Genomic DNA, 10,606 nt, shown 5'->3' on the forward strand with positions numbered 1-10,606 from the left:
AGGGGCTGGGGGAAACGAGGTAGGGGTTGTTGGGCAGCTGTAGGGGTTTGGATGCGCTCTTGGGGTGGAGCGTGTGGTGGGTGAGAGGGCTGTGGGATAAGGGGATGTTGGAGGTCCCTGGGGCTCGGTGGTGTGGGCTGGAGCCCTGGGGGACACGGACGTGGGCTGCAGCGCCGTGGGTGCGGAGGCAGTGAGGACGGGAGTCCTCCGGAGGTCTGGGTCAGCGTGGGCCAAAGGAGAAGGTGCGTTGGATGGGAATTGGGGGGCCAAGGGGATGGGTTGAGACGTTACAGGGGGCTGTGATGGATGTGGGGCGCACAGGGTGTGTGAGGAAGGGCTGGGGGAACCCTGAGGGTTTGGTGCTGCCCGTGGGACCAGGGGTGCGAGGGGGCCGTGCTGGGGGGGGCTGGCGGCGGAGCCCCTTGGGCTCGCGTGCCCCGAGGCGAGGAGTGGCAGGGGCCGGCGGGCTGGGAGAGGAGAGGAGAGGAGGCTGTCTGGAGCAGGCGCTTCCAGGGCTGCCTGCTGCCCGGTGGTGGCGTGTCCCCTGGGGCTCGGACTGCTGCAGGCTACGGGGTTGTGGATGGCTGCTGGTTACCGTCGGTAGCTGCAGACTGGTGTAACTGGGGAGATGTGGTGCGCTTGGAGGAGGACTCCGGGTCAGGGTGCTAGCAGAGGCTGCTGACTCTGAAGCCAGGACGTGTGTAGGTTCCCACGGTGAGGAGAGCTGCTGGATGAATTTACTGGGACAGACGTGCAGCCGGGTGTTCGGCAAGGCGTCCTCTCGCTGCTCTTGCTCCGTGCACGCTCGCCCTTCCTCAGTAATTTTCATGGCTTGCAGTAACACTCCTCTGCTACGCTTCTCAAATCGGCGGTGGCTGGTGGGGTTTGGGGGTCGGCTGTGCTGTGCTGGGGGCTGCACAAGCAGATGGAGGGCACGGTCATTTGCTTTAGCATTTAAAGTACGGCGCTATGTGATTTGCTCCGTTTTGAAGCTCTTAGACCTTTGTTAGTTTTTTTTCTCCTCCCCTTTTTTCGGCATCTCCCGAGGAAACCGCTTGCTGGTGTGTTTCTTGAGTTGCAGCTTTTTGCCATTTCAGCTTCTCTGCTGGAAATGCAGGTGTTCCTGTTCCCTGAGCAACTGGTTTATATTGGGGCAGGGAGAGGAGATGTGAGTCCAGCGCTGAGTGATGCTGTCACCGTGTGGCCTGACTATTTTGAAGGATATGACTTACCCATTTGCGGCCAGATTTGATCTATTATTCCTTTCACATAACCTTATCAGAACTCTGCTGTTGCACGTTGAGCTGAATGGCAGAGACCTGCTGACACGGAGAGCTCGTGCTTTCCTGGTGCACACATTTGCTCCTCTGAAATGTAAATCTGCTCTTGGGTTGAACTTTATTCTTCTCTTTTAATATTTTAAACATTCTGAGCCCTCGTTTTGAGTGGGAAACTGCTCTGACCACTTCAGGCTTGTCTAAGTTAGAAGATGGATGTACTTGCGGGGTGTTTAGATAAGGTGGAGAGGGTCAGTGAGTTAAATACACACCACGAGTGTTATCAGCCTCTTGTTCTAACAGCCCCGCCGCGCTTTCCAACGATGCGTGGTGATGACAGCGACCTTTTTTCCCCCGGTAAGACAACGGCTTGTGATACCAGCTGATTTGTGGAGTGGGCAGACTGTTTGACGTCTGATCAGCTAGCGTGATTTTTCACATGTAAACGTGGTTTCGTGTGTAGATGCGTATCTGAAGGATGGTGAATGTCACAGCTGTCACTCATAGCTTCTGTGTTCATTAAGTTGACTGTCAGTTGACACTATAACGATCCCTTTCTCCCACCAAACTTCCCAATCCCTGAATCTTTTTCTCCCTGCTGCTGAGTTACAGTCAGGCTTTTTGCATGTTTATGACAGTGGTTCTCGGTCTGGAACCGTGTTGGTGTTCCCAGCCCGTTGGGAGTCGTTGCAGCGCATCATTAACTTGCTGTGTGACATCGGCAGCAGCATCCCTGGCTTTACAAGCGTTTGCGTGCACACCCCATGAGTGTTATTGCAAACCTGAGTGGATCGTGACCTCTGTGCCGCGTTTGTACGAGCAGCGGCTGCGGTCTTCCTCGATCTCAGCGTTAGAGACGCCGGGCAGTGACGGTGAGGGCAGTCTGCTCTTACCCGCAGTCACCTCTTGCAAACCGGCAGTGGGGTGGGAGTTCCGGGGGCCGCGGTGTGCGCGGCTGCGGCACTGGGAAGCAGGGAGGTAGCTGGGGATTGTTCGAGGGCTTGGGTGCTGCGGTGAATGGTGCGTGTTAGGTATTGAAAAGGGACTTTTAACGAATTAGAGGCTTTCTGACTGTTTCCGGTGCTCTGTCAACTTGTTGGGCTTTTACTTTGGGCTAAACGACTCCACGTGAGAAGACTCGTGCTTGTTTTATAGTGAGGAGGTTTTCATGGGAAACAGCTGCTAAATTTACCTGCAAGGAGAGTCTGACAGTTGTTTGGGGAGCAGCTGGGACGAGCTGGGCAGTGTTCGAAACTCTTTTCTGTAGCGCGGGCTCAATCGAAGTGACTGCTTAGCGTCCTGGTGTGGCTGTGAGACGGCGCTAAGATGTACGAGCTCTGCTGAAAGGTTTATTACAGTAGCAAACATACTCCTCCAGGTCCCCTAGTACAGCAGCAGAACATTGGATTTTGGGGATTGAGTTTCCAAAAAAAGTAGCCAGACTCAGTTTCAAAGGGGCCTTAGTGTATCGGAGAAGAAATTTGGGCAGTTGCCTTCTGCCTGTGTGTCACCCTGTCTCTGTTGTGGTCTGTTTTCACTCTGCAAAGTGAGAAATTAACTCTTGCCCCTGGTGCCAGGCCTGATGACTGACTTCTTTGCTCATCTCTTGAGGAGCGCGATTGCTGCGGAGCACCTTCGCCTGCGGTTTCCCTGCTTCCCGGGGGCAGGGAGGATGTTGCAATAAGTTCTCCACAGCAGGCATGGTATTTAATTATAGCTAACTTTGCCTTTCTGTACTCCTTTAAAGATAACTTCAAGGGTTTGGAAACAGGGAATGTGAAGTTTTGTCTGCCTGACACTTCATGGAAAGTCGAAGATTGGCAAATTAAAGGGACCTGATGCTGTGGGCAGAGGGTGGAAGGGTAGAGGTGACAGAAGAGGGTTTGCGCAGTGTCCACCCCACCAACCCCTGCCCTCTCCGGAGGACAGCCTCCCAGGGTGTGCAACAGGTCAAGAACAACTTTGGAATAACTTTAAAGTTGAAGAAGGGTTTTCTCTTAAATCTTATTCCTGTATCTTGATTTTTTTTTTTTTCCTGATGATGATTGGATCATTTTCTAAATTAAAAACAGTAAATATGGACTGGACATGTGCCCAGAGAAAGTCACGGTGCCAATTAAGTGGAAGCATTAATGGAAGTAGTAAGTTGATGGGGAGGGCTAAGATGCTTCAGTTGGTGGCTAACTTTTTATCAAGGCTCTGCAGCGCTGGAAAGCTGCTTAAACAATAGATGTCTTCAGTGCCGGTGGGTAAAATAAATCACAAAATAGGTATCTGGAGCAGGGGTTTAGTTTTTTGTATGTATGATAAAGCTGTATGTGAGAGAATTTAGGTTACAAAGCTTTGTCACTGAGATTTGGAAGTATTTAGAAAAGGGGGTAAGACTGCTTTTATCCTCGCTCAGAAGTGGGTCCTGCCGCAAGCTTCTGGCAAAACGGCCTTGTGCCTTTTGTAAGAGCCAAACACAATTTCTTAGTTGGGCACCTGTGAGAAGCATCTCCGACGCCCACGCAGTTGCCTTGCAAAACTGCAGTCAGCCTGCAAGGCGAGAGGATGGCCGGAGGCGATGGGGTAGGGGTCTACGTCAACTGGAAAGAAAAGACAGGTTACTTTAATTTTAGGGATGTGCGTGGTGTGGGAAGCTTTACCTTTACCAAGGCTAGGACACGGGAACTTTTCTAATTAAGGGTTTCTTACCCCTCGGTTGTGGTGGAGAAACCTGTCCATGGTCAGTTCTGTACGTTTCGTGTTTTCCCTTCCTCAAAGCAACTTTTGGCAGCCTTCCTCTTTCTGCGCGGTGATTTTGATTCCTGGTCCTGCTGAAGCTGCTCACATATTTAAATGTACTCCTGATAAGGGAGCTGCTAAGCTGTCCTCCACCCCCTGAACCCCATTCCAAGAACGGGGTCATAAATGCTCGGCTGGGCTGGCAGAGCTCCCTTGTTCCTTCCTCCACCTGATTTCGGGTGTCTTTGATGTCAGCACAGTATTTAGTTCCTTTTTTTTTTTTTAAGTCTCGCTGTTTGGACTGCCTGGTCTCAAAAGACCATCTGAGGTGCCGGTCCCAGCTTTTTCGGTGCAGTTCTGCAGCATTTCAGATGTCTCAAAAATAAAGTTTTGGATTGGGTACAAAACAGGCATTTCCTGAAAGAAACGAGCGTGTTTGTGGGCATCGTGCGGGAAGCTGCATTCCCACTGTTCCACCTGCTAAGCATTTGTGTTGAGCTGGGGGACTGGTCTGAGCTGGGACACGAATTGTTTCGTGCCATTTCTTTAACAAGGAGAGCAAATGCTGGTGCATAAAGTCATAGAAGATGCCCCCGGCAGTGAATTCTGTGGAACGTGGTGTTCTGTCACATAAACTTAACTGCCCACCATGTTTATTACAATTTAAAAGTGAACTTTGTCAAGGTCTTGAGGCTTTCGTACTTCCTGCTTAGATAACTGAGCTGAGCTCTCCGAGTGCGAGACGTGCACAAACTCCAAACGAAATCACCAATTTCTGCAGGTAAGCAGGAAGCGAGATGTGATAGACCGTGATAAGCCAAACGAGAAGGAAATGCAAAGATAGAATTAAAGATAAAGTCTCTCCCTAGGGGGTGAATGTGCCACTGTGTAACACTAAAAAGGCAGGAAAATAAACCCCGGTGGAAAGCTAATGTGAATAAGGGAACGCAAACGGCAGGCTGAGGTAGTAAGAAGGGTATGGGGAGGATGAGGAGCAGTGGAGGAGAGGGAGATCGGTTTCTGGCTTTTGCCGAAGCAGATGGTGGGGCTTACAAAGAGGTGGTGGCTTGCCAGGGTTTGGGGGGAGGCTTGGCTTCCTGCTGCCGTCCACGCAGCCTCCGGGATCTGCCCATGTAACGTGATCGTTGGGATCCGTTCAGGGCCTGGAAATCTGCTGAGAACCTTTCAGGTCCAGGAGTCTGATGCAGATCTCCGCTCCTTGATCGTACCCTGGCAGCTCCGTTTTCAGAACACATCTCATAGCACGGGCAAAATCATTTCTTGTAGATCAGTGAGCATCTAGAGATAAAATCAACTTAATGTAAACACAGCTTAATGCTTATAAGGAAAAGCAAGTCCAGAAATTAGAAATGCTTTGTGAATCCATGAGGTTTCTTGGGTTTTCGGGGGCACATCTGCATAGAGGCTGCAGAATTTGGAATTTTTTAATTTTTTTTTTTTACTGCTTCACTGTGAGGTTAAGGGCAGGAAGCAGCAAAACCAGTCTGTGGCCTGAAATATCGAGCTGCATTCAGTAGGTTTTGCCAGTAGCAGTAAGGGATGAATTGTGTTAAAGCCAAATCTGCAGAAAAAGCTTTTTATTTTCATCTATTGATGTGAAAAGACTGGATCTTTGTTGACGAGAGGGGAAACTGAGGCTGCTGTTGAGCCCCAGATTGTGTATGTAATCTTCTGTAAGTGTATCAAGGAGAAACTTCTGCTGTGAATTAGGACTTTTTTGTATACATCTGTTGTGGGAAAGGATTCGGTTGTTGCTTCGCAGAAGCCACAGCAAGTGTTCTAGTCAATTTGCAGCAGTTATTGCTGGTGAGTATCTTGTTTGGTTTAGGAAATGACATGGTGTAATAGCTGAACACTTAAAGTAGCTTCAGATAGTCCAAATGTGGTTAGAGTCAGAAAAATTACTTCTATTTAAAAAAAGTGGGGTTTCATATTTGTTCTTGTGCAGCTGGATGATTTAAAGAAGTGATTTGTTAGTGCTAGACGTTCCCCCGGTGGTCTGCGAGTCCGGCTGCAACCTTTCTGCCCGCTGCGTTTCCATCGGGAAGGGAGGTCCCGCGCGGACGGTGGGGCTGACTGGGGGAAAAGAGGAATCGCCCCATACGTCGCAGAGAAAAGGCTGTTAGCGCGTCTGTCCGTTCACAGGTGTCTTGTTACCGCGTTATGTGTGGCCAGGTCTTGTGATGAAGTGGCAAGTCCTGCAGTGTTTGGCTGAGATGGCGGCAGGGAACAGCAGCTCTGCTCCAAGGTCCAAGCTTCCAGGAGTGTGTAAAGGTGCAAACAAAATACTTCCCGATCTTCCCCTTCCCCCATAAAAAGGAAGTTGCTCCCGGTGCGTTCGCAGAAAACAGGGCTGTGTTAGAAATCACGACTGGGTCTTTCGTTCTTCTTGGCGCTGTGATTAATAATCCAACCCGCTTTTAAATTGTTTTCTATTCCACACCCTACCGTGCAAACAGCTAAGCAGGACAGATCTCTCTTTAATTAGATACCTGAACGTTGGTATTGCTAAGAGTATTAGTGCCACAGGCATTAGGTGTGCACCGGCTCTTTTTCTGTGAATTGTTTTCTAAGCACTTTTTAAATAATTCAGGAAGGCTGCAATTATTGGCAGTGACTCTCAAGCGTTTTGGATCTGTGATCTTCTAATTCAGCTTTGGAACATTTTGTTTGCTTGCTTTGGTCAGCACAATTCTGTGGTTAGGGTTGTGTCCAGGGAGGACTGGGTTTTTCGTGCCATAAACTTGCTGTGGGACCTTGCATAAGTCACGTTAGCCGTGCCCTGCTTTGCTCACCTAAGCCACGGATGCTACCTATTTTCCTCTGTAGAGGAGGACTTGGTTTTTTTATGTAGCACCCAGGGCTTGCTTGGCATGCGTATGAAAACCGTGTTGTGTAGGAGGCTTCCCCTTCTTTGAAACTCCGTTGGGACAGTTTTGTCCTGCTTCCTTCCAGACATGCTGCGTGCAGGCTGAGGTTTCCATGCCGTGCACGCAGAGGGCAGCGACCTGGTGCTGCCTGGTTTGGTTGGCAGAAGAGATGGTTAGAAGTTGAAGGGAGGTGCAGTGGTGCTGTGGAGGGTGTGTGAGAGCTGGATTAAATGGGTAAGGAGTTGGGAGCAGATGTGGATTGATTGAAGTGGCACAGCCTTCGAGCAAAGTGCTCCGAGTGCAGCGCGTCGGATTGGAATCTCTGTTAACTCTGAGTAAAAGTGTCTTAACTGTGTAGGCAGTGACTCAAAACCTCTGTGACTGATTAATCTAACGTTGGCTCTATAACACAGGTGGGTGTCCGGGCTGGGGCGAATTCTTCTGGCTATTGACTTCCCATCAGTCTCTACCCGGGTGCTGAGTTCTCCAGTGTCCTGGGACTCGCTCCCTTGGGAGTGCCAACGTGTTTGTGTCAGACGGAGGGTGAGAACACATTAGCTTAATTTTCACTTTGCTTTGAGAATTTCTCAGCAGAGTGTCTTGAAGTGCCAAATAGGTTTTGGAAATATCCATGTGCTCGTACAGGTTACCTCAAATACTCCATGAGCGAGTTACTGTGGGCGAAGACGTGGTGTGAGGAGCGTTAGGTGGGTGAGGAGTGTTAGATGGGTCAGATTGTGTTGAGGATGCTGAGGATGTCAGAACCAAGCCAGTTATCGCCCGCTGGCAGATGCCAGGATTTAAATAGTTGCAGTATCCCCACGCGTCGCAGGGGCTGGGGGCAGGAGCAGAGCCGAGGAGGCAGGGCTCCCAGGGTGTTTTTCCCATTGCTAGGTTACACTCCTTCCCAGGAGCATCATTTTACGGCTCTTCGCTTTCGCAGGGCTCACATAAGATTTGTGCTCTGCCCCATCATGGGAGGAACAGTGAAATGCATCCATGACATGCAGTTTACTTATTTTCTGTGCCCTGAACTAGGCTGGTTCAAGAGCTGTCTGGAGTATCCTAAACAGCTGTAAGAAGCCCAAGGACTGAGAAGGTGGTTTGTGTTCAGGGCTCTCGCAGGAGCAGTTTGAGCTGGGCACCGATGGTTTGGTTAAAATGCCAGGTGCAGTCTTGAATTTTGCATCTTGAGGTCTTTAGGGCTCACTTTATTGATGCTGGAATCAGCAGCCGCATTCAGCGTGTTCATGCAGGGGGATTTCTCTGTGTTCACCTTGATGGCAGAGTGGATGCTTGTGAGGCTTGAGTGGACTGAGTGGATGTTTGTGAGATTCCGTGATGGCTTTTTTGATCTGTGTACCCCAACTTATTATCCTACCATTGAGCTGTGTGTAGGAATTTCAGGATCAAACCCACAGCTATGCATGTAAACAAATAGGGGATATTTGAGCAATGAGATACTGACATTTCCATAGCCTTATTCCCCTCTACTTTTGTCTGCGGTCCCGAAAGTGAAGAAATGTCACTGTAGACTTGAGTACATCCAGCATGCTCTGCGTTTCGAAGACAGGAGCTACGCAGAGTTCAGCTGGACACTGAATATTTAACAAACGGGTTTTGGCACTTAGTAATGAAATTTGAAGGTTACAACTAAGCTTGTCCAGCAGTTAGTTGCTGAGAGCAGTGGTCTTGTCCTCCCCCATTTTCTTTCCCTGATATTCGAGTTGTTGTGTGGCTGTGCCAGAGTGAATCACTCCAGTTGGCTGATCTAACAGAAAACTTTTGTTTCGTGAGGCTGCACAGTTCCTAGATCCAGCAGGAGGGAAGCGGCAGAACCCTGCAGGTGACAGTTCGGAGGAGCAGGATCTCCCCTTCCCTTCTCTTTTGCTTGGAGAGCAGTTGTCCTGCTGCTGCTCTCTGCGTGCAGTAATTCGTATCTGCGTATGGACTGCCTAAATAGTATGCGTTTATGGAAGTGGAGCTTGGTGACACGGGTCCTGCGCTGCTCTGGCTGATTAAGGCTGTTTGGCAGAGAACTGAAGATGAATGTATGAAACAGTGTTTGATACATTAGGAGGAGCTGAGCCAAGAAACAGTGTTCATCCAGTGGGTTTTTTTAATGTAATGCATTGTTTTACTGAGATTGAAGGAAAGCAAGCAGGCTATAAAAGAATAAGTGAAAGGTGTGATACAGAATAGAGGTAATACATACAGATTACACCTGCGTTCATCCCAGACCAAAAGAGAAAGCCCCCTCCCAGCTGCCCTTGGACAAGGATAAGACAAGTTCCTGGAGGCTGAGCTCCTTCCATCGTAGCGCCTGGAGGGGCTGCTTCGCTGGCTAGCAGCAGATAACATGTGTTAATGCCTCGACTCCCATGTGAGCCTTTCGCCTTTCATGAGGAGCTTACACTGAGCTGAATTCAGCCTGTGTGTGCAGCTCTTTGTGGGGACTCGATGGAGACGATCCTTCTGCCTTTATAGAGAGTGCTCGACATCTGGTGGGTGAGCTTTCTGGTGGGTGCTCTGCTGAGCTTTCCCAGCACGTCCGTAGCCTTCCAGGCTGTGCCATCCACTCCTCTGCTCCTTTCCGCTCCGCGGATACGGCTGCATCGCGGTAATGCTCTGGCTACGGGAATCGTTTCAAGGTGAAGTGTCCTCTTGAAACGAAGAAGGTGCATTTAAATAAGGATGATGGCCATTTCCTCTTGTCATTGACACCAGGGACGAGGTCCTGTCCAATGCTGAGATGGCACTGTCCCTGTCCCAGAGAGCTCGCTCTGGAATACAGCTTAGTCATGGAAATGAGATAAATCCTATTTCACAGAAACTGGTAAAAATAAAACTGTTGAGGATTGATTTGTTTCTATAGCAACAGACTGGAGAAGCTAATACAGCTGCTCTCTGCAGAAGGGTGAAAAACAGAAATTGAAATGTTAGTCCACCTGGGACTGTAGCTGTCAGCAAAAGAAAGATCTTCGATAGACTGATGAAGGGGTAAAATGCTTAATTAAAGACAGAGGGCAGGAAGACGTGAGCTGCGTTTGGAAGGAAATTGGTGCTAGAGTGTGTGGACGTGCCCTCGTTTCCGTGCAAAGCCTGGAGAGCCTGTATTATGTCCTGAGAGCTATTTATATCCTATTTCCCAGAGGACTGCTTTCTGAACTTGCCTGCCACCCTCTCATGGGTGTGGAAATGCCCTGCTTAAAGTAAGGCAGTGCTTTAATGCCATTCAGTACCTGGGTGTTCATCATGTCAAGTGCATGTTTTTTAAACCTGAATTTAAGATGACTTTCTGTCCTGCAGTGAATCACCATGTCTTGCCTGAGAAATGTGCAAGGTTTATCAGGGAATCTCTTTGTTGCATGAACTGGGAGACGACCTTTGAGAAGTTTGGATGAATATCTGAGGTAAATTTTCTTGATTATCCTTTAACTCGATCTGAATATGGAGCTGGATGCTCCATAACAACGTGTGCCAGGGCAGAGTTTTCTGTAAATGTTTGTATCCTGGAAGAAAATCCTGTAAAGCACCCATACTGCTGGATAAGGTGCTTGAGTTTAAAACGATCTTTATCTATACAGCGTGTAGATCTGTGTAGGTTTTGACCTTACTTTTGCCTAAACCGAGAGCTGTGGCAGACTAGTACCTACAGTGGCGTTGAGGTGGCTGTTTTCCCCCGTGGTTAGTAAAGGTGAACTGCTTAAA

At 49.1% G+C, this 10,606-nt stretch overlaps 1 protein-coding gene across 1 annotated transcript in view; it reads right to left on the bottom strand.

Annotated features, from left to right (window-relative positions):
- TAF11 (TATA-box binding protein associated factor 11) overlaps positions 1 to 4,004 on the bottom strand; it is a 10,543-nt gene extending 6,539 nt beyond the window's left edge. The window contains exon 1 of the mRNA XM_009272946.2: positions 3,975 to 4,004. Within this exon, the coding sequence (XP_009271221.1) occupies positions 3,975 to 4,004 (30 nt within the window). The remainder of the gene's footprint in view (positions 1 to 3,974) is intronic.
- Between the last annotated feature and the right edge of the window lie 6,602 nt (positions 4,005 to 10,606).

This window comes from Aptenodytes forsteri, unplaced genomic scaffold, assembly GCF_000699145.1.
Source record: "Aptenodytes forsteri isolate BGI_AS27 unplaced genomic scaffold, ASM69914v1 Scaffold142, whole genome shotgun sequence".
Lineage (NCBI taxonomy): Eukaryota > Metazoa > Chordata > Aves > Sphenisciformes > Spheniscidae > Aptenodytes > Aptenodytes forsteri.